This window comes from Molossus molossus, unplaced genomic scaffold (assembly GCF_014108415.1).
Source record: "Molossus molossus isolate mMolMol1 unplaced genomic scaffold, mMolMol1.p scaffold_m16_p_2, whole genome shotgun sequence".
In the NCBI taxonomy this organism is placed as follows: domain Eukaryota; kingdom Metazoa; phylum Chordata; class Mammalia; order Chiroptera; family Molossidae; genus Molossus; species Molossus molossus.
In genome coordinates, this window is record NW_023425355.1 from 90,845,278 (window position 1) to 90,866,297 (window position 21,020).

Sequence of the window (21,020 nt, forward strand, 5' to 3'; positions counted from 1 at the left end):
AGCTGCCAGCACCCGGGCCTCAACATCAGAGCGGCTCCATGGGCAGCGCCGCTCACGCAGAGCCCCGAGGGGAATGGAGCGGGGCGGAGAGGGCGGGGCAGGCCAGGCCGTGGCCGGTGCTGCGGCCTAGGGATCCATGCGCGGGAGCCGAGCCGCCGCGCCCGCCGCGCCCGCCCCGCCCTTTGGGATGCTAGGTGCGCCCCGAGGTCCAGGCGCACACCCCTGCGGCAGCCGGGGGTGGCCCCCAAAGGACAAGAAAACTGCCCTTGTCATGGCTGTCATCCCCAAGAGATGACCGCCTTAGCCCTTCCTGCCTGCCCACTGCAGCCCCCTCCCTACACTAGCCACTTAGGGGTCCAGCTTACTAAGGACCCTCTGGCTCTCCCCTGGCTCCCTGAGGCAGTCAACAGGACCCCTACAGGCCTTCCTGCCTGCCCCTAGGCCTGACTTGGCGACAGCTACATCTGGATGCCTCTCCGGAAGCCCTCAGCCAAGCGCATCCCTCATATTCAGTGCAGAAATGAGTGACATGAAGCCAAAGCATGGCGACCCATCTTTATTTTATTAGGAAGGAAACCCACTGATCACCCCAGGCTCCTGCCAGACATTCCTGACAGAAATCCAGTGAGCATACCCAGCTCACCTGCTGTGGAGGCCCCTTCCTTCTCAGGCCACAGAAATAAACCCCAGTGTACTGCTTATTGTTAGCACATCACCAAAAACACCAGCCAAGCGGGATAGACAGTTAAATAGTACTTCCACCCCCGCAACTCAGGGAACCTCCAGCTCCTGGCTGCTGCAGAGACCCCCGTAAAGCCTAGGGAGGGAGCAATGGCTACACAAAAGCACTATAAACAGCAAAAGATGATGGTGGAAATATGAAAATAAATAAGGAGAAAGGGGGAGGAGGGGGGGTTTCGAATTCATGTCCCCTTCCCTCACAATCACCAAGCCTGGGAGATCTGTCTACCATCTACACAGAATATGTACACCTGTTGATAGAGATGGGGGGTGGGCAGCCCCAGGGAAGCCCTTCAGAGGGTTGAATAGGAGCAAGACAGGCTGAGGGGACTTGGGGGTTCATGCTATGGTAGGAAGAGAAGGAAGTCCTTTGGTCCAGTATGCCTCGAGGTGAGAAAGTGACAACCTGGACATCATCACAACCTTAATCCCCAGTGGGCAGAGGGTCACACAATCTGGGTCAAAGTGATGGTGGGGCCCTTGTGGTCGTCAAAGCGGTCCATGGTCTTGAGGCTCAGGATCATATGCAGGCCGTAGGTGAAGATGAAAAGCATGAACAAGGAGGTGAGCAACCCCATCCAGATGCCCGGGGAGAAGAAGCCAGCACAGTCACTGGCGTAGGAAAACTGCTCGCCTGTCACGTTGAAGGCCTGGATCTGGTGGACAGAAAAGACCGCATGGCCTCACATAGAGGGAGCCCTGGTAAGGGCTGAGGTTCCCAAGTTAGTGGGTGGTTCAAATCTTGTGGGATAGGAGCACTGTGGGGACAGGACTCAACTACATTCCTGAGCCCAATCCCAAAGGGTACTAAGACTTCAGGCCTCTGCTCCCTCCCCTCTACCAGGACCCTGCTACCTCTAGCCCGGGCTCCTTCCTCCCTGCTCCCTACCTGGAAATCCTGAAGAGTCATTTGCCAGTGAAAGGGCTGTGTGGCGGGCACAAGGAGACTGCCCTTCTTGCTCTGACTGCTGACATACTGGCAGTGGAAGGAGTAGATGCTGGGCCCTGTGATCTCGGAGACATTGAAGTAGGCTACAGAGCCATTGCTGTGGATTTCGAGGCGCTCCATGGTAAACCAGTGCCGGGCTGACACTGGATAGAAGCGGTTCATCAGAGTAAACCTAGGGGAGACCATAGGGGTGTCAGGTAGCTGAGGAAGCCAGAGCCACGCCAGTCCAACTACACCTCAACCACCCCTTGGACTCACTTAAATGTCACTGTGGTACCAAACAGTTGTTCATAAGTCAGCGCAAGTCTGCAGGAACAGAATAAGAGGCAAGTTGTCAGGCTCTGAAAGGGCCTTGAGCATCTTAGATCAAATTGCTCAAGTCTGTTCCTACCTAAGCTGCCTGGGTCCTCACAGACACCTGAAGAGGCAATACCCCCACTTGCAAATGGGAAAACTGAGACCCTGTCACATTCTAAGTCAGGGACCAGCATGCAGGTCCCCTACCTCTAGCCAAGGGCTCCTTCTTCTGATTCCCCTGAACCCACTGCCCCTCCTCCTTTTAGTTCACCTTTGGGGTCACTGAAGTGCCCAGGTTGGGCTTTGGGAGTGAGGGCGGTCTCTTCACCACAGAGGGAGGGTATGGGAACCCCAGAACTTGCTAGGGCCTGCTATGTGCCATAAAGCAGTCACCTTGAGATTACTCAAGGGGGAGGTGTCAGGTCCCCAGGTGACTGGGAAGTAGTAACAACCAAGGTCCCACTCAAGGACTAGAAGGCATGGGGAAGCAGAACTGTGAGCAACCCCCAATCCAAGGGCCCTCCAATAGCCCCACCCCATGATACCACCAGCATTCCCATGGTGAACACACACCCACCTGAAGTGACAGGTATTTTGCCCTTACCTGGCAACAGAGTCATTCCAGAAGGAGCCGGTCAGGTTAAGATCCTGAACCCCAAAGGTGATGGGGGTCAGGTCTTCCCAGTGGTCCTTATATGCCACTGAGAAGTTCTGGGCCCAGAACAGGATCCGGGGGACGGTATCATTATAGCTCACAGGGGGGTGGATCACAGCTGACACCGGCTGTTTGGGCTGTTTTTGCAGCAGCTGGCGACCTAGCCCCCCAGCCACCATGGCTACATCACGGGCCACCTGCAGAAACAGCCCACAAGCCTTCTCTCAACGGCCCTGGGAGCAGGCCCCAAACCAAGTGGCCTGCCCTCACTATCCCTCTCCACCATCTGTAGTCCCACCGGTCATATTCAGAGGCCCTTCCTCCAGGAAGCTTTCTCCGGCTGGCCCCTCAGCCTCTGTGATATTCCTAGTCCCTCCAATTTGGGAACACTTGGACTTATTGTCCGAGCATGCCAGCCCATAAGACTGTTAGGGCAAGATGGAAAGCTGCACCTGGAAGGAGTAAGCAGGACTTTACGGTTCATATTCGTCCCCCTTGACATCGGCCTAGGGGAGAAGATGGCCCCTACTGAGGCCAATCGGAGCCAAACCCTCTCCAGGACGACTCACCATGTGGCCTCTGCCCATACCTCCCAGAGCCCCTGCAGCAGGGCACATACCCTGGAAGGACGGACTGCTGTGAGCGCCGCTGTGTACGGGACATCTTCAGACTTGAGCATGCTCAGCACCTGGCCAATGACTTCATCTGAGGGGTAACAGGGAGAGCACAGAACCAGGTCACAGGTGGACCCTTATAGCAATGCTTCCCACTGCCTGCTAGAAACCATCTGACCTTCACACAGCAGAAGCCAACAGAAGCAAGGTCATGCCCTTCCACATCCCACATCAGTGCCCTCTCTTGATGGAGCTCCGTGAGATCTCACTGAGGTGGGAACCACCAGGTGTCTGCACTGTGAAGTCCTCCCACCCCTGGCAACTAGCATGTCCTCTGTGGTGGGACACTGAGACCCTTGAAGAGTCAGCTCCCATCAACCTTCACTAGTTTTTTTTTTTTTTTTTATCCTCACCCGAGGACATTTTTCCATTTTTTTTTGTTGTTGTTGTTCAGGTAGAATGGGAGGGAGAGAGAGGAACAGAGAGAGAGAGAAACATCGATGTGAAAGGGACACATCGAGTGGCTGCCACCCGCACGACTGACCAGAGCCGGGGACAAACTGCAACCGAGGTACGTGCCCTTAGCGGGAACCGAACCCGGGTCTCTCAGGACCGCAGGCCGACGCTTTAACCACTGAGCCAAACCAGCCAGGGCAACCTTCACTAGTTTTCACTTTCCACTGAGGATCCCCAACATCAGCTGTTTCTCATCCTGTCCACCCCTAGCCTTCCCTGGAAGACCTGTGGCCTCAGTTGTCAACTCCCTAATGCCAAGCCCTATCTAAAGGGAATGACAAAAGACAAAGATATAAGAAACTTCAAACCCACCCACAGGTTTCCAATGACCTTTCCACGGGGGAATGACTGCCCTTTATTGCAAAAAGAAGACAAGTCTTCAGAACTGTTTTTTAAATGCTGCTGGTCTATTAAGCCCAAACTATAGGATTCACGCTGCCTGAGTGGAAACTGATTCCACAGGCTTCCACAGGGAGGACCCCCTAGACACCTCAAAATTTCTGCTAGTCAGGGCCCAACTGAAGAGGGATGATGCTCGAGGGCCAGCATTTCCCTGATCAGCTGGCAGTTGCTCCAATAAGCAGGGGAGCCACCCTGAGGTTGAGGAGGAGCTGAGGAGCTGTGGACCAGCTCTCTGCAACCAAGGCCTGGATAAGGATGGAAAACATGCACTCTCCCTGACCCTACTCACCATTGCCTGTGAGGACTTCCCTCGGTGCCATCAGACCCGAGCTATGGAAAATACAGAGTGTTAGAGCCTTCATGATCCAAATAGCTCTCCTCCACCCCTCTAATGTGTCCTCCACTTAATGCCACCATCCTTCCCCACCAACCCCGTTCACCTAGCACACTAGCTGGGGGCTTTGGAAGCCATCCTCACTGCTCCCTCCGCGTCTTTGCTCACCTCATGGCCCTGCCTGGAATCCCTTGCCCCTCTCCTGCCCCCCACTTCACAGTCCCACTCATGTCCCTGCTACCTGCTGCATGAACGGGTCCTAGTTAGGCAAGTTGGCTCCCTACCACAGAGCCTACGTCCGCCTTGTCTCTGGAGGCCCAACAGGCCTAGTTCAGTGCAGGGCACCGACTCCTGAGTCACAGCCCGGCCAAAGGCCCTTCCAGTTTCTTCTGGCCATACAGGGCACCTTCTGGAAGGGCTTCAAGGTTCTGAACAGAAGGACTGTCATCGTTGACTGAGTTGTGCTACCAGAGCCCAGAGCCTTGCGGCTAGAGGTTGGACCATACCTGGCTGTGTAGGGCAAGCGGATGAGCAGCAAAGCCGGGAGGCTGGCATTGAGCTTTAGCTCCCGAAGTGTGGCCAGGTCCACATGCAAGGGGCTGGCCCCGAGCTTCTCCTGCAGGTAAGTGGTCAGAGTGCTAACTGCATACCAGTCAACGGCAGGAAGCACAAGAGAGGAGGGGGCCAAGTCCAGGGCATTCTGGGGACAAAGGAGAGATAGGGGATGAATTAGCAAGGGACCAGTGGGCTTGAGCCAGCCCCTCAAACCTCTCTGGCAGCCCTCCTCTGGCAAGCCACACCCACACCCACATAGGAGTCTCATTCAGGGCCAGAAAGAAAACGCCCCACACCCCAGGCCCCTGACATTCAGGCCTTTCTACCCCCAAAGCCAGCATCTCTGGTTCCTAAGGAGACAGTTCTTTTTTTTTTAATATTTTTTTCTTTATTGATTTTAGAGAGAGAGGAAGGGAGAGGGAAAGAGAGAGAGAAATATCGATGAGAGAGAATATCCATTGACCACCTCCTGCATGCCCCCCACTGGGGATCGGGCCCACAACCTGGGCATGTGCCCTGATTGAGAATCAAACTAGCGACCTCTTGGTGCATGGGTCGACGCTCAACCAGTGAGCCACACTGACGGGGCAAAGGGATAGTTATTTATTGTGCTGGGGGAGGGGTACAGGACAGCCTCCATGGCCCACAGCATGGTAAAGACTCTTACCTCCAGGTTAGAAAAGGTGCTGTCTTGCTTGTTTCCAAATACACCACCATATGCCGTGAAGTCCTCAATGCTCAGCTAGTAGGGAAGCAGAGAAGACAACCTCAGAAGGTTGGGCCAGGGCCAGGGCAGGAGGCAGACACCTTCCCTTTTGCAGAGCCAGCAAAATCTCATTTAGAGTAAGATTTGGTCTGGTAGAAAGAGCAAGCAAGGGCGAGTTTGGAGTGGGGGTGGAGACGGAAGGTTCCTTCTTTTCTTTAGCACCCTCCTGGCAGGGTGAGGGTGAGAAAACACGGAAGACAGTCATGGGGCTGGGAAGAAATCTGTGGGCAGCTGACTTGTGGTAACCTCAGGAGTAAGAGTCAGCTGCCTGACTGCACACAACAGGAACGGGTAGGGAAGAGGGAAACTAGGGGGAGGGGCTGGGGGGCAGTTAGAAGCATTTACTGCATGCGCCCCTCAAAGGGAAGTCAGAAAAAAGGAGAACCTGCATACCAGTTGCAACAGCTAGAGCCACCTATGTCCAGTCTGGACAGGACCTTTTGTAAAAGAGGGTAAGAAGTCCCCCTCCTCACCTGGTTTTGGTGGAAGGGGAGAAACAGGTGAAGATCTCAGAACATGCTGGAGAAAGCACTGAAGTCTTCTGAGCCCCCCAAACTACAGTAACCTGCTGCTCATACCTTTTCCTCTACAACCTAGAGATGCCCTTCAACTCCTGCCCCTCCACCCCAACTCCCAGCTTCCTCTGGCTTTTCCCAGTTAGGCCCAGGGGCGACCTTAATCAGCTTCTCTAACCTCATTCTGTTTAGTATACACACTTGCCCAGCTTCCTCTCCCTTCTGGGCAGGAATCCTGACCTTGTTTGGACACCTGAGCTCTCCTTATGAAAGTCCAGAAACCTCCACTATCTCCAGCTACTACCTCCGCCATATCTCCTCACCACTATCTCCTCTTGAAATAACCTAAGGCTTCCTGCCACATTTAGAACTGCAACCAACCTTTTTCCTCATCTCCCGGCTACCTAGCTAACCATATCCTATCCCTTTCTCTCACTCATATACTCCAGTGACACCAGCTTTTCCATGGGCTCACCAAGAGCACTCCTTGCCCAAGGCCTTTGCACCTGCTGTTCCCTCTGTCAGAAACTCCCTTCCCCAATAGCTACATGGCTCTGTCCCTCCCTCCATTTAGGTCTCTGCTCAGATATCACCTCGTTAGTGAGCCCTTCCCTGATCACCTTTACCTTAAATAGGGTTGCCAGTCACTCTGTCCCCTTAATCTGCTTCTTTCTTCTCTAAACACTATAGCACTGACCTTATGTCATATAAAAACTCAGCATTTACTTGTCATCCTCACGTGAATGTCAGCTTCCTCCAGGTAGGGGTTTGGGTTATTCTGCTCACTGCTATGTCCCCAACACTTAATAACTGGCACCTAGTAGGCAGTTCATATTTGGTAAATGGATGAATGCCATAAGACAGGAATCTAGCTAGGTGTTTTATGTGGATTTTAAGAATTGCTCCTCACAGCCCTCTGATGAGGTGGTACCTTCATTTTACAGATGCAGAAACTAGCATTTGCAGATTATTTCACATGTCCAAAGGCTGGTAAGTAGTAGAACTAGAACTGAATTCCAGTCTGACTACATTATTTACTACCTCCTGGAAGGACTACAGGAGAGCATGGCTGCCACAACCTGCCCACAGAGTGACAGAGCAAGACCATAAGTGGAATGATCCATACAGGCCACGAAAAAGGAAGGGACAGACAGAGGCTCCGTAACTTCCCAAATACCAAACCTATACTGCCCTAGAATCTTCTCATGGTCTAAATGCCTGGTTTAGGGGCAGAGAGACCTGGATAGGAAGGAAACAGTATGCTGGTTATTAGCACAAACTGGCCCAGATGGGCAATGGAGGGGCCTGACAGACTCCAGCTGGAACCAATTGTGGTGTGCACAAACCCAGCCAATCACTGCACCTCTACAAGCCTTAGTTTCCTTGGCAGTAAAACCAAGATAATGACATCAGCTTAGCACAGTGCATATGAACCCCTCAATAAGTGAGCTTTTTTTTTTTTTTTACCTTTACTACGATCATTACAATTAGAATCACAACTCTGCCTCCCATTAGCTGTGTGACCTTGAACCAGTCACTTCCCCTCCTTGGGCATCTGTTTTCTTATCTGTAAACAATAATCCCCACCATGGAGAGTAGGTCAAATAAGTTCAGGGTACACTGTAAACATACACATACACCCCAATCAAGTTGGTGCCATTTCTGGGCCCTCACTATTCCCACTGTACCTTTTCCAACAGGCCTTCCCAAGAGAGGAGACACACCTCCCTGCAGTTGGGACAAGGTCACTGAAGCTTCCCTTGGGGAATGGGTCTCCTTGTCTGGGGGGGGGGTGGTCTGCCTCCTGATGACGGGGGGGTTGGACTGGGGCAGGCGCACCTTGTCCTGCAGGAACAACAGCACGTTGCGGGGGCCCAGCTCCAGGGCAGGGTCTAAGTAAGTAGAAAGCTGCATGTCGCTGGTGATGTGGCCCTCATGGGTGTCTGCCGAAGGAGCCCACAAGTCCCTGCCAGTGGATAGAAGAGGTGCTGTCAAGCGGGAGCGCAAGGCTTGAGATTCGAAGCCCATGGGCTCCCAGCTTGATGCATAGGTCCCGGAGTTCTGACCCGGCTACAGGCCGCCAAGCAAATGGGAAGTCCCCTCTGGGCCTCGCAGCTTCTCGCCGAGGACAGCTCAGGAATCGGGCGAGGGAACCCTAGCTGCCACGGCGCACAGCGCAGCCCTCCCCAGCCCACCACCCCGCTCACCGGTCACTCGACCACAGCACCAGCGGCACCTGCTGCTCCGCCGCCGCCGCCGCCGCCGCCGCCGCCAGCAACAGTGGCAGCCACTGCATTTGCCAGAACGCCGGGGCACTCCTTGTCCCCGCCCGCACCCAAGCCGCCACCGTCGCCGCCATCACAGCTTCAGCCTCCACTATCTCGGCCACCACTGCCGCCGCAGATCAGGTGACCGTCGCCCCGCCCCGCGCCACCATTGGCCAAGGTGCAGGCCTGGGGGGGCCAGGACCTCAGAAGATTGAAGGAAACGCATGCCACTCACGGCCGCTCCTTTTTACTGATTGGCCAAACGTATCTCCAGGAGCGCAGGCTCCATGTAGGAAAGGGGACAGGGTCGAGCTCATTCAGCTCCCACCACCACCCAGCAGACGCAGCTGGCACCCACAGGATAAGACAGGCGGGGCGGGGCTGTTTGAGAGCCAGGGCGGGCTCCGCTCCACAGGTCCCCACGCCCATGGCTTCGCCCACGTTTTAATCTTTCTGCTTAAAATTGCAAGAGAAGTGGTGGAGACTGGGGAGAATGGAGTGCCTGGAGAGAGCAGGTAGCGCCGCGCCCTTTCCTCATATTTTGCCATATGTATCTCTTCCGTCTGGCTGTTCCTGAGTTGTGCAAGAGGGATGATGCTGGCAATTCAGATGTGCCCAAGAGACGCAGTAAAATACTTTCTTTAAGTAAAAAGCTTCTATGTAGAATTTTTAGAATGATCTCTGTGCACAAGAGTTCCAGAAGTTGCCTGAAAGTGGAAACTGTACACTTTCAAACTTCACTTCTGTACAGGTGGTGTTATACAAGCTTTGTCTGTAGAGGACAAGGGATAGCATTGAAAAAGAAGATGCCCTCCTTCCTACTCAGCCTGCATGATTTTCTCCAGTGCCAAAAACCTGCAAGTCATAGCTTTCACCACATTTTCTCCAGCTCCCAACTCACGCAGCAGCCGTGTGTACAAGAGTCCCCAGCTCAGTCACTGCTTCCCACACCATCTCCTCAGCCTTCGGTCCTGGAAGTACGCAGACGTGAGGTCGTGTAGGGCTGGCCCCTGCAGAGCCACCCTGGCCACTCAGAGCCACTCTGGCTCAAATTGTACACAGAAGTGTGCTGAGTTCTTGCAAAAGAGGCCCTCTCTAGCTCCCAGTTCTAGCGGTGTCTGCTGTGGTGCCCCAACTTCCCCTGCATGCACAACTGTGTGTGCCCACCCATCAACCACAGCTTGCTTGCTCTCCAAAAAGTTGTTCCTGTAGGTCTGGTGACTGGACCAGTTCTGGCCTGGACAACCCAGTGAACTGCTATACCATCCAGAGGGCTGAAACTTACATCTTTTAATGAGAACCCACCCTTCTAAGGAATTTTGTCCTTCCTTGGATGTACTCCCTCAGGACAGTATTACCCTTTAGTTTGCTGTTTACCTTTAAAGTCATTCCCCTATTATTGCTTAATAAATTTTTTTTGTTAATGCTCATTGGAGGATATTTTTCCATTGATTTTTTTTTTAGATAGAGTGGAAGGGAGAAAGGGGGAGAGAGAGAAAAAAAGAAACATGTGAGAGACAGACTGATTGGTTACCTCCCGCACACACCCTGACCGGGCCTCGAACCTGCAACCCAGGTACCTATGTGCCCTTGACTGGGAATCAGACCTGCAACTCTTCTGTCCGAGGGCCAATGCTCTAAGTGCTGAGCCAAAGCAGTCAGGGCTTGCTTAGTAATTTTTACATTAAACATCCTGTATTTAAATTGCTGTGTGTTGGGAAACAATTTTCCCTGTATTTCTTGGTGTTTCTTGGGGCCTTCTGAGCAAAGAAAATTGATAAACTATGATAAATATAAGCCTCCCTCCCTGGGGACATTCTAAGATCATTAAAAATTCCCTTCTTGCCCTGGCCAGTTTGGCTCAGCGGTTAGAGCGTCGGCCTGCGGTCCGGAGAGACCCGGGTTCGGTTCCCGCTAAGGGCACGTACTTCGGTTGCAGTTTGTCCCCGGCCCTGGTTGGTCGTGCGGGTGGCAGCCACTCGATGTGTCCCTTCACGTCGATGTTTCTCACTCTCTCTCCCTTCCTCTCTCTCCCTCCCACTCTATCTGTACAAAAAATGGAAAAATATCCTCGGGTGAGGATAAAAAAAAAAAAAGAAAAAATTCCCTTCTTCTTTCTAGAGATTTGCTTTTAGCTTACGTTTAGGGTAATAAACCTGGAGATGCTTTTTCCCTCCCTAGAGAGGACTTGTTTAATTCCAGAGTAAAGATGAGGCGTGTGTGTGTGTGTGTATAACTTGGATGGCAGATATACCAGAAATACTACATAAGCTTTCAGTGTCATAATTTTAGGGTTCCTCTCTCATGTGGTGCAACCCTGCTACTTGTGCAAGGTAACCAGCACTAAACTGTTCTGTGAGTTACAAACTCTGTTCTATGAAAAAAATTGCAAGAGTGGTTTCTTTTTCCTGCAGATGGACCCTCTGTAGGGAGAGAAGAGGGCCCAGGATAACGTCCTGAGGAACACCAGCACTTACAATGGGCAGAAAGGAAGAGGGTCCAGAAGAGAAATTGGAGGAACATCAAAGAGGAGGGGAAAAGCCAGGGAGAAGCTTGATTTCAAGGACACCATGATCAACAAAGTCAGTGTTAGCTACTGTCAGGAAGCAGGTAAGATGCGGACAGAAAACTGTTTCTTGGACTTAACAACAACTGTAGACTTTGGCAAGAGTGGCCAGTGTGAGGAAATACAGACATGGTGTACTTTCTCAACATTTTCCTTAAAGAGAGGAAAGAGACAGAGTGACAGCTAGAGTCTGAAGATGGGAGACACTGCCTCAAATGAATTGGGAGACTTTCACATTTTTCTGTGCACTTTTTTTATTTCTCAGATTGGTGACCAGTAGAAACAAACAAACAAAAAAAAAACAATTAATTATAGCAAATATTGAATTCTTGTTAGGGGTATGTGCACTGATTTATTTGGAGGAAGTGAACTGATGTCTGCAACTTTGTTTGGAATGCACCAAAAATAAAATGGAGAGAAGTATTGCTACAGAGATAGGCATGTGGTAAAGCAATGAGAGTAAAATGTTAATGGCAGAATCTAGGGGGTGGATATATGAGTGTTCACTGTAAGCTTTTAAAAAAATTTTTTTCTTTATTGATTTTAGAGAGAGAGGAAGGGAGAGGAAGAGAGAGATGGAAACATCGATGAGAGAGAACGTCGATTGGCTGCCTCCTGTATGCCCCCCACTGGGGATTGGCCTACAACCTGGGCATGTGCCCTGACCAGGAATCAAACCGGCGACCTCTTGATGCATGGGTCGATGCTCAACCACTGAGCCACACCGGCCAGCTTTTTTTGACCTTGTTATATATATACTGGGTTAACGGTGTCTCACAGTGGTGAAAGTATCAATTGGTGGAACCTTTTTGGAGGATAATTTGGCAGCATCTAACAAAGTATAAAATGTGTATGACCTTTAACCAAGCAATTTCCCTTTTAGGAATCCATTCAACAGAAATACTCAGCTGAGCAAAAGATGCACATACAAAGAGGTCTGTTTCAGCACCATTTGTACTTGCAAAAAGTTAGGCACTGATGATGATACTGGGACACTGTGCCCAGCCACTGCTGCTTCCACCCTTGCCCCTCAAACACCAGGATACTTGTGACTTAAACCAGAAGGCTGCTGAAGAAAACCAACACTTCCAAGGGCCATGCTTCTCAAGGGCAGAATTCAGTCTGCATGCAAAGCCCTTGATGCAGTGCAAGAAGGCATACCAGAAGGAGGGGCTAGATGCTGGGGGCCACCATACCAAGTACTATACGCAATGACTCCCTCCCAGCCTTGTGTAGCTGACAGCCCATTGATCACCTCCACTTGCCAGAGAAACTGCTTTTGAGATTATAGTCATTGTCACAAGTGTAGCTTGGATGAAGATGGTGGCAATTGAGCTGGAGAGAGAAGGTGCGCTTCACAGGACCTGATTAATGAAGATGGTGGCTGGGGACTGGGAGATGAGGACAGTTGAGAACAGATAAGTGTGCATTGTTTGTGGGGCCTTGAGATATTGTGAATTATAAGATATTTGGTCTTCATTTACAGTTCCTAGCTCACAGCTTCCAACACCCTTGGAATTTCTTAAGTATTGAGAACAAGCCCATCAAGCAAGGTGTCTTTGTTATGTTAATGAGGTGACTTTTGGAAAGCACCTCAGGATGGGCTGGCTGGTTGCCAATGGACCCAACTACGTGATTAGAGAGCTGGAACTTTCAGTCCCATCCTCTGACCTCGGGGAAGGAAGAGAGACTGGAGGTTGAGTTCAGTTGCCAATGGCCAATGATTTAGTTAATCGTGACTATGTAATGAAGCTCCATAAAAACCCAAGAGGACAGCTAATAAAATAGTAATCTAGTAAGTAACATGTTTCTCGGTGTTCTGTGAGTTGTTCTGACAAATAGGGGATCTCTGGAACCTCCAGTCAATCAGAAGCGCAGACGAGAACCTAAGCTTGCAACTGGCATCTGAAGTGGAGGGCGATCTGGTGAGACTGAACTCTCAGCCTATGGATCTGATTCTTTCTCCGGACAGATAGTGTCAGAATTGAGTTGAATTCTCAGACACCCTGCTGGTGTCCGAGAGTTGCTTGTTGGTGTGGGGAAGCCCACATATAATAATGGAATTGGGTCCAGAAACCCCATTCAGGCCCCCAAGTGGCAATGTCCAGGCCAGCTGAGGGGAGAGGTTTGCGCTGGAGCTTACTGTAGCCCCAGAAACCCAGGAGGGGGTATGGTTTGTTGTTGTTTTTTAAGTAGAATGTTTATTTATTGATTTATTTTATTTTTCTTTATTGATTTTTAGAGAGGGAGGAAGGGAGAGGGAGAAAGAGATAGAAACATCATTGAGAGAGAACACTGATTGGCTGCTTCCTGCATGTCCCACACTGGGGATCGGGCCCACAACCTGGGCATGAGCCCCAACTGGGAATCGAACTGGTGACCTCTTGGTGCATGGGTCGATGCTCAGCCACTGAGCCACACCAGCCGGGCATGATTTGTATTTTATTTTGTTTTATTTTTATATCCTTGCCCAAGGACAGACATTTTTGCATTTATCTTCAGATAGAGCGGGAGGGAGAGAGAGGGGAAGAGAGAGAGAGAAACATCCATGTGAGAGAGACACATCAAGTGGTTGCCACCCACACAACCCCAACTGGGGTGGGGCCAAACTGCAACTGAGGTACCTGCCCTTAGCCAGAACCAAACCAGGACTCTCTGGTCCGCAGGCCAATGCTCTAACCGCTGAGCAAAACCAGCCAGGGCATGATTTGTATGTATTTTAAAGAGCTGCTCTGATTATGGTGAGCAGGGCAAGACGAGAAGGGATAAAAGTGGCAGCAGGAGACTGTTGTCATCTCTGGGAGAGAGATGACAGGGGCTTGGCCATGGTAATAGAGGCAGAGGGAGAGGGCCAATGAGACTGCAAAGGTCAGTGCTTCAGTATCGGTTTGGGATTGAGGTTTGACTGGGTGGCATGATAGCAAGACAGGGTTGGGGCCCTGGGAGAAATAAGAAGTCAGAGCAGGGACAGCCAGTGGATGGGAAAAGGCGTGCTCTTGCTGTGGCCCTGGGCCCCAATCACATTTCCTCAGTCAGTCACTGAAGTCCTATAGAGCCTGCTCAGGCTGGTAAAAGAATTGAAGACTTCCCTGGCCAGTCTGGTTCAATGGTTAGAGCGTTGGCCTGCGGACCAATGAGTTCAATTCCAGCCAAGGGCATGTACCTCAGTTGCAATTTGTCCCTGGCGCTGGTCAGGTCATGCGGGAGGCGGCCACTCGATGTGTCCCTTTCACGTCGATGTTTCTCTCTTTCTCATCCTCTCCCCGCCCCCCCACTCTATCTAAACAAAAATGGAGAAAAAAAAGTCCTCGGGTGAGGATAAAAAAAATTTTTTTTTTAAAGAAATTAAAACAGCAAACAGGGCATCACTACGCAAGTGAAATCCTCCAGGCCCAGCACTGGCAAGGGACACATTTGGGGAGGAAAGTTCTAAAACAGTGCCGGAGGAGTAGAAGCTGTCATGGAAGGGACAGAGATCTTGTGGACCAGGAAAGTGTTGAAACAGAGTGACAAGAGGAGTTGATGGCCAAGGGCAAACCTAGGAACGCAACTGGCACCATTTAAATAGTTTCAAGGCAAAGGCTTTCTCATAAGTATGATATTGCTGGCCAGAAGTCCCTTGCTGAAATGCTTCCAATCCAGGGGGGATAAACTCGTTTGTGGCTAAATTTATTCTTCCCTGAGTTCTGGGAGGTCCCTGGAGTGGTGATCCTTGATGCTTCCTGAAGCACTTGCTATGGGCCAGACACTGAGTCACACTTGGACCCCAATTCCCAAGTTCACAAAAGGGTCTAGTAGGTCATGACACAGGGGGATGGATATTCAAAAGGGGGAGACACTGCGCTGGAAGGGAGGTGCAGAGAGGGGCACATGCCCAAAGTTGCTTTGACCACAAGGTGACATTTAAACTGAGTCATTCACCAAATAATGACAGTACCTACAAGCACCTTCCTCCTTCCTCTTCCTCCCAGAAGTAAGTGCTGGCCCAAATAGGCTGTTTATCATTCACTCTTTTTTTTCCATAGTAGATTGACCGTTTATGTATGGGCCCCTAAACAGTCTAATGCTCAGTCTGCTCATACTGGAGCTTGATAAAATGTCAACATACTATCCTGTCCATAGTGCTGTGCATTATGGTACACAGATAGCATTGTACCACCACTGCATAATCCAGTGTGTGAATCTTCCACGACCATGGCTCCCTTCTCCTGTTAGTGGATACAGAGGCTGCTTCCCTTTGTTCCTGTTGTTTGCTGAGAGGCCCTTTGTGACTATGGTAGGTGGCATCATTGTTCACAATTATTCAGTCTCTCTCCTCCCTTTAGTAGCAATCCTCCTTGCTCTTTGCCAGGCAGCAGATAAACTAGAAGTGCTAGTTTTTTGTAATGTTTTTATTGACTTTTTAGAGAGAGAAGAAGGGAGAGAGAGATAGAAACATCGATGTGAGAGAGAAACATTGATCAGCTGCCTCCTGCATGCCCCTACCGGGAATTGAGCCGGTAACCTGGGCATGTGCCCTGACTGGGAATCAAACTGGGACCTCTTAGTCCATGGGACATCACTCAGTCCACTGAGCCACACCAGCTGGGCAAAGTGTCAGTTTTAAGGACACACTACCATAGCTGTGAACCAGGGCCACTGTGGGAGTCTTTTAACACCAGGAAAACAAGTGACTAGGCACTGGAACATTAGTGGTGAAACCCCCAAACCCCACACTGTGCTTACTGTGAGAATGAGGCAAAGGGCCAGGAAAGGAGCCACCACGCACTTCTGCATTTCAAATTGCCCGAGTGCGTCTCCCAAGCAAAGTGGAATCCACACCCAGAGCCTACTCACCCTGACCACCTGGCGGCCCTTCCCAGGCTTGCCTTCCCTACACACTCCCTGCTTCCCTCACACACTGGCCTGACCCACACACTGACCGAAAAAAAGACAGAAGTGCACACAATGAAGATGTGCAGTCCAATGACTTCTCAAAGCAAACACTCCCTTGGCATCACCCAGGCTGAGAACTGCAACATTTGCACCCCAAAAGCCCCTCCCATTTCCCTCCCATCACTTCCCCCTCCCTTTCTCCAACGTGACCATGACCCTGATTTTTGTGGTTTTTATAACTTTACCAATTGTCTTAGTCAGTTCAGGCAGCCAAAACAGAATATCACAGACTCATAAGTAGCAGAAATGTATTGCCAACAGTTCTGGAGGTTGACATCTGAGAGGAGGGCCACATCAGGGTGGGGGAGGGCTCTCTTCCAGGTTGCAAACCTCTTGCTGTATCCTCACTTGGCAGAAGAGGTGAGGGATCTCTCTAGAGTCTCTTTTATAGGGCACTAATGGGTTCCACCAGTATGATCTAAGCACCTCTCACAGGCCCCACCTCCTACTACTATTAGGGCATTTAGTTTGTTTGTTTGTTTGTTTGTTTGTTTGTAATCCTCACCTGAGGATATTTTTCCATTGATTTTCAGATAGCGTGGGTAAAAGGGAGGGGGAGAGAGAGAGAAACATCGATATTGGAGAGACACATCAATTGGTTGCCTCCCACACGACCCCCACCAGGGCTGGGGACCTAACCGCAACTGAGGTACGTGCCCTTGACCTGAATTGAACCGAGACTCTGGTCCACAAGGTGATGCTGTAACCGCTGAGCCAAACCGACCAGGACAAAGCATTTAGTTTCAACGTCTGAACTTGGTGGGAGGACTCAAACATGCAAACCATAGTACCAGTTAAGCATGGATCCTTAAACATGATGGTTTTATTTTGTCTGTTCTGGGACCTTATATAAATGTAATTCTTCAGTATTATATTTTGTTTCTAAATTCTTTGCTCAAGATTGGGAGGTTAATGTGAGTCATTGCATAAGAGCAGCATTACTGCTTAGCATTCCCCTGATAAATATGCTGCCAGTCATTGAGCTCTTCCACTGTTGAGGAACATTTGATTGGTTTCCTACTTTGGCTAATATGGCTAATGGTGCTGTGAACAACTATGTGTCTATCTTGAGATGCACCTATATGTACATTTCAGTGGGCATATACCTAGGTGGGGAATTGCTGTGACTTTATTTGGAAATGGGGTCTTTGCAAATACAATTAGTTAAGATGATGTCATACTGGATTAGTTAGAATAAGCCCTAATCCAATGACTAGTGTCTTTATAAGAAGAGAAAAAGAGACACAGAGAGGAGAATGCCATATGGAGATGGAGGCAGAGATTGGAGTGATGTGCCTACAAGCCAAGGAACACAAGATTGCTAGGAGAGGGAGGGGCACAGAACAGATTCGCCCTCTGAGCCCTCAGAAGGAACCAACCCCGCCCACACCTTGATCTTGGACTTCTGGCCTCCAGAACTGGGAAAGAATAAATCCCTGTTGTTTTAACCCCACTCCACCCTAGTTTATGATGCTTTGTTACTGCAGCCAAAGGAAACTCATATAGTATATATATTTTTAGCTCTGCTATCTGTTTCGTCTTCTGTGAAATGCCTGCTGGTATCGATCTTCCCATTTTTCTATTGGATTATTATTTTTTCTTGTTAATCCTCACCCAACAGTTTTTTTCTCTCATTGATTTTTAGAGAGAGTGGAAGGGAGGGAAGGGGGAGAGAGAGAGAGGAAAACATTGATGTGAGAGCAATATGTTGATTGGTTGCCTCCCGAAAGTGCCCTAGCTGGGGCCGGGGATCAAACCTGCAACCCAAGTACATGCCCTTGACTGGGAATCAAATCCAAGGCCTTTTGGTTTGCAGACCATGCTCTATTCACTGAGCCACACTGGCCAGGACAGACTATCTAACATTGATGAGAGAACATCGACTGGCCGCCTCCTGCATGCCCCGCATTGGGGATTTGGCCCACAACCTGGGCATGTGCCCTGACCAGGAATGGAACCGGCGACCTCTTAGTGCGTGGGTCGATGCTCAACCACTGAGCCACACCAGCCAGGCTATCTTTTTAATTTTTTATTTACTGATTTTTAGAGAGAGAAAGAGAAACATATCCATTTGTTGTTCCATTTATTTATACATTCATTGATTGATTCCTCTATGTGCCCTGCCCTGACCAGGATCAAACCCGAAATTTTGGTGACCAACTAGCTACTTGGCCAGCATGGTTTATCTTTTCTTATTGAGTTATAGGAGTGCTTTATATGTTCTGGATATGAGCTCTGCACTGGTTATATGTATTATAAATGTCTTCCACTCTGTGGCTTTCTTTTTCACTCTCTTAATGATGTCTTCTGATGAACAGAACTTGTTCATTTTAATCTAGTCAAATGTACTATTTTTTCTTTATGGTTAATATTTTTATGCCCTGTTTAAGATACCTTTCCCTGCCCCCACGGTTATGGAAATATTCTTCTATATTATCTTCTACACATTGTCTTGTTTTTCAGACTTATATGTATAGTGTAAGGTAAAGGTCAAGTTTCTTGTTTTCAATTGACATCTGCAATTGTCTCAGTACTGTTTATTGAGACGAACATCCTTTACCCACTGTCTTGAAATATTGCTTTTGCTGTATAAGTGTCCATATAGCTGTGGGTCACTTTTTGGGCTCTCTATTCCATTTCACTGATCAATTTGTCCATCTAATAGCACACCAACTTAATTACTATTGCTTCATAATAAACCTTGATAACTGGTAAGGCAAATCCTCTCACTTTGTTCTTTTTCAAGAGGCTCTTTTGGGCTACAATGCTTCCATATACCTCTTAGAACCAGTTTGTTAGATTGATTAGATTCTTTTAAAGAGCCTGATTAGATTATTTGAAATTGTGGTAAAATATTTGCAACATAAAATTTAGCATTTTAGTCTTTTTTTTTTTTTGGTACGTGCTCCTAGTCCCCGGGAACCGAACCCGGGGCTCTCTGGTCTGCAGGCCGACGCTCCAACCACTGAGCCAAACCGGTCAGAACTTTAGTCATTTTTTTTTTTTTTTTTACCTAAAATATTGTAGTAAGATATCCACAATACAAAATTTACTATTTTATCCTTTTTTTTGGGGGGGGGGGTTAATCCTCACCCAAGGATATTAACCAGCCAGGGCTATTTTATCCATTTTTAAGTGTGTAGTTCAGTGACATTAAGTACATTCACACTGTTGTACAACTATTACCCTATCCATCCCTAGAACATTGTCATCATCCCAAACTAAAACCCTGTCCTCAGTAAACATTAACTCCCCATCCCTCCCCATTTGTAAGACCACATCATGTTTATCTGCCAATGGACACTTGAGTTGTTTCTACCTTTTGGCTACTGTAAGTAATGCCACTGTGAACAGTGGCATACAAATATCCTTTTGAACCTTGATGAGCTTTTGATTAAAATTACATTCAATCTATAGATCAATTCTGGAGAACTGATACCTTTACTATATCAAGTCTTCCTGTTCATGACTATGGGATCTCTGTCCATTCACTTAGTTCTTCTTTAATGTCTTTCAATAAAGTGTTATGATTTTCTTTTTACTTTTTTTTCTTTATTGATATTACAGAGAGAGAGAGGAAGGGAGAGGGAGAGATAGAAACATTGATGAGAGAGAACATCAACTGTCCGCCTCCTGCATGACCCCCCCCCCCTCCTAGGGATCAGGCCCACAACCTGGGCATGTGCCCCGATCGAGAATCAAACTGGTGACCTCTTGGTGCATGGGTCAATGCTCAACCCCTGAGCCACACCGGCTGGGCTGATTTTCTTTATATAAATCTTTCACATCTTTTGTTAGATTGATTCCCAGGTACCTCGTAGCTTTTGTAAATGATGTCGTTTTAAATTATATTTTCGAATTCTTTGTTGTTGGTGTATGCATAGAAATGCAATTCAGTTTTGCACATATTGATCTTGTAACTAGGATACTTTCTAAATCCTTATTTCCAAAAATTTGTCTATAAATTCTATTGGATATTCCATGTAGACAATTCTATCACCAGCAAATATCACCAGTGACAGTTTCTTTCTTTATAATCATTATACCTTTGATTTCCTTTCCTTGTTGTACTGCTCTGGTACCAGTACAGTAGTGAGAGTTGGTATCCTGATTTTGTTTTCTTTTTCTTTTGTTTTCTTTGTTTGTTTATTTATTTATAATTTTTCTTGTGTTCCAGATTTGAAAGGAAATGTTTCCAAAACTTCAAAAATAATATTGCCCTGCCCTGGCCGGTTTGGCTCAGCAGTTAGAGTGTCGGCCTGCAGACCAGAGTTTGATTCCAGCCAAGGGCACGTACCTCAGTTATGGTTCATCTCCAGCCCCAGTTGGGGTCGTGTGGATGGCAACTAGCCGATGTGTCTCTCTCACATCGATGTTTCTCTCCCCCGCCCCCACTCTGAAGATAAATGTAAAAATATCCTTGGGTGAGGATTAAAAATAAATATATCAATCAATCAATCAATCAAGCTCTGGCCGGTTTGGCTCAGCGGTTGGAGCATCAGCCTGAGGACCAGAGAGTCCCAGGTTCGTTCCTGCTAGGGGCATGTACATAAATAAATAAATAAATAAATAAATAAATAAATAAATAAATAAATAAAATAATACTGCCCTGGCTGAATAGCTCAATTGGTTAGAGAATCGTCCTGATATCCCAAGGTTGTGGGTTTGATCCCAGTCAAGGCACATACAAGAATCAACCAATAGCCTTGCTGGTGCTGTTCAGTGGATTGAACATCATCCCATAGACTGAGAGATCCCAGTTCGATTCCCAGTCAGGGCACATGCCCAGGTTGCAGGCTCGATCCCCAGTGGAGGGCATACAGGAGGCAGCTGATCGATGTTTCGCACATTGATGTTTCTCTCTCTTTCTCCCTCTAAAATATCAATAAAAACATTTAAAATTTTTGA

General features: G+C 48.8%; 1 protein-coding gene across 2 annotated transcripts; it reads right to left on the reverse strand.

The window, feature by feature from the left end:
• Window positions 1–372: 372 nt before the first annotated feature.
• ATP6AP1 (ATPase H+ transporting accessory protein 1) lies at window positions 373–8,760 on the reverse strand. Of its 2 annotated transcripts, none has more exons than XM_036271268.1 (10): window positions 8,552–8,760; window positions 8,184–8,310; window positions 5,731–5,805; window positions 5,015–5,208; window positions 4,464–4,504; window positions 3,262–3,347; window positions 2,592–2,839; window positions 1,949–1,996; window positions 1,631–1,862; window positions 373–1,397 (listed from the first exon to the last, which is right to left on the reverse strand). In XM_036271268.1, exons 1-10 carry the CDS (start codon window positions 8,701–8,703, stop codon window positions 1,188–1,190), a joined length of 1,413 nt encoding a protein of 470 aa, XP_036127161.1. In that variant the 5' UTR covers window positions 8,704–8,760; the 3' UTR covers window positions 373–1,187. The 2 variants fall into 2 exon arrangements, with proteins under 2 accessions (XP_036127161.1, XP_036127162.1); XM_036271269.1 differs by lacking the exon at window positions 8,552–8,760 and adding an exon at window positions 7,812–7,911 and having other exon boundaries at window positions 374–1,397; window positions 8,184–8,280.
• Between the last annotated feature and the right edge of the window lie 12,260 nt (window positions 8,761–21,020).

Bases quoted from the DNA above. Each gene is read 5' to 3' on its own strand.
- ATP6AP1 (XM_036271268.1), bottom strand. From the start codon at position 8,703: ATGGCGGCGACGGTGGCGGCTTGGGTGCGGGCGGGGACAAGGAGTGCC. The intron at 4,505-5,014 runs GTATGGTCCAAC...TATTTTCCATAG, and splicing joins CGCTTGCCCTACACAGCCAG to CTCGGGTCTGATGGCACCGA. The intron at 3,348-4,463 runs GTGAGTAGGGTC...GTTACCCCTCAG, and splicing joins GGAAGTCCTCACAGGCAATG to ATGAAGTCATTGGCCAGGTG.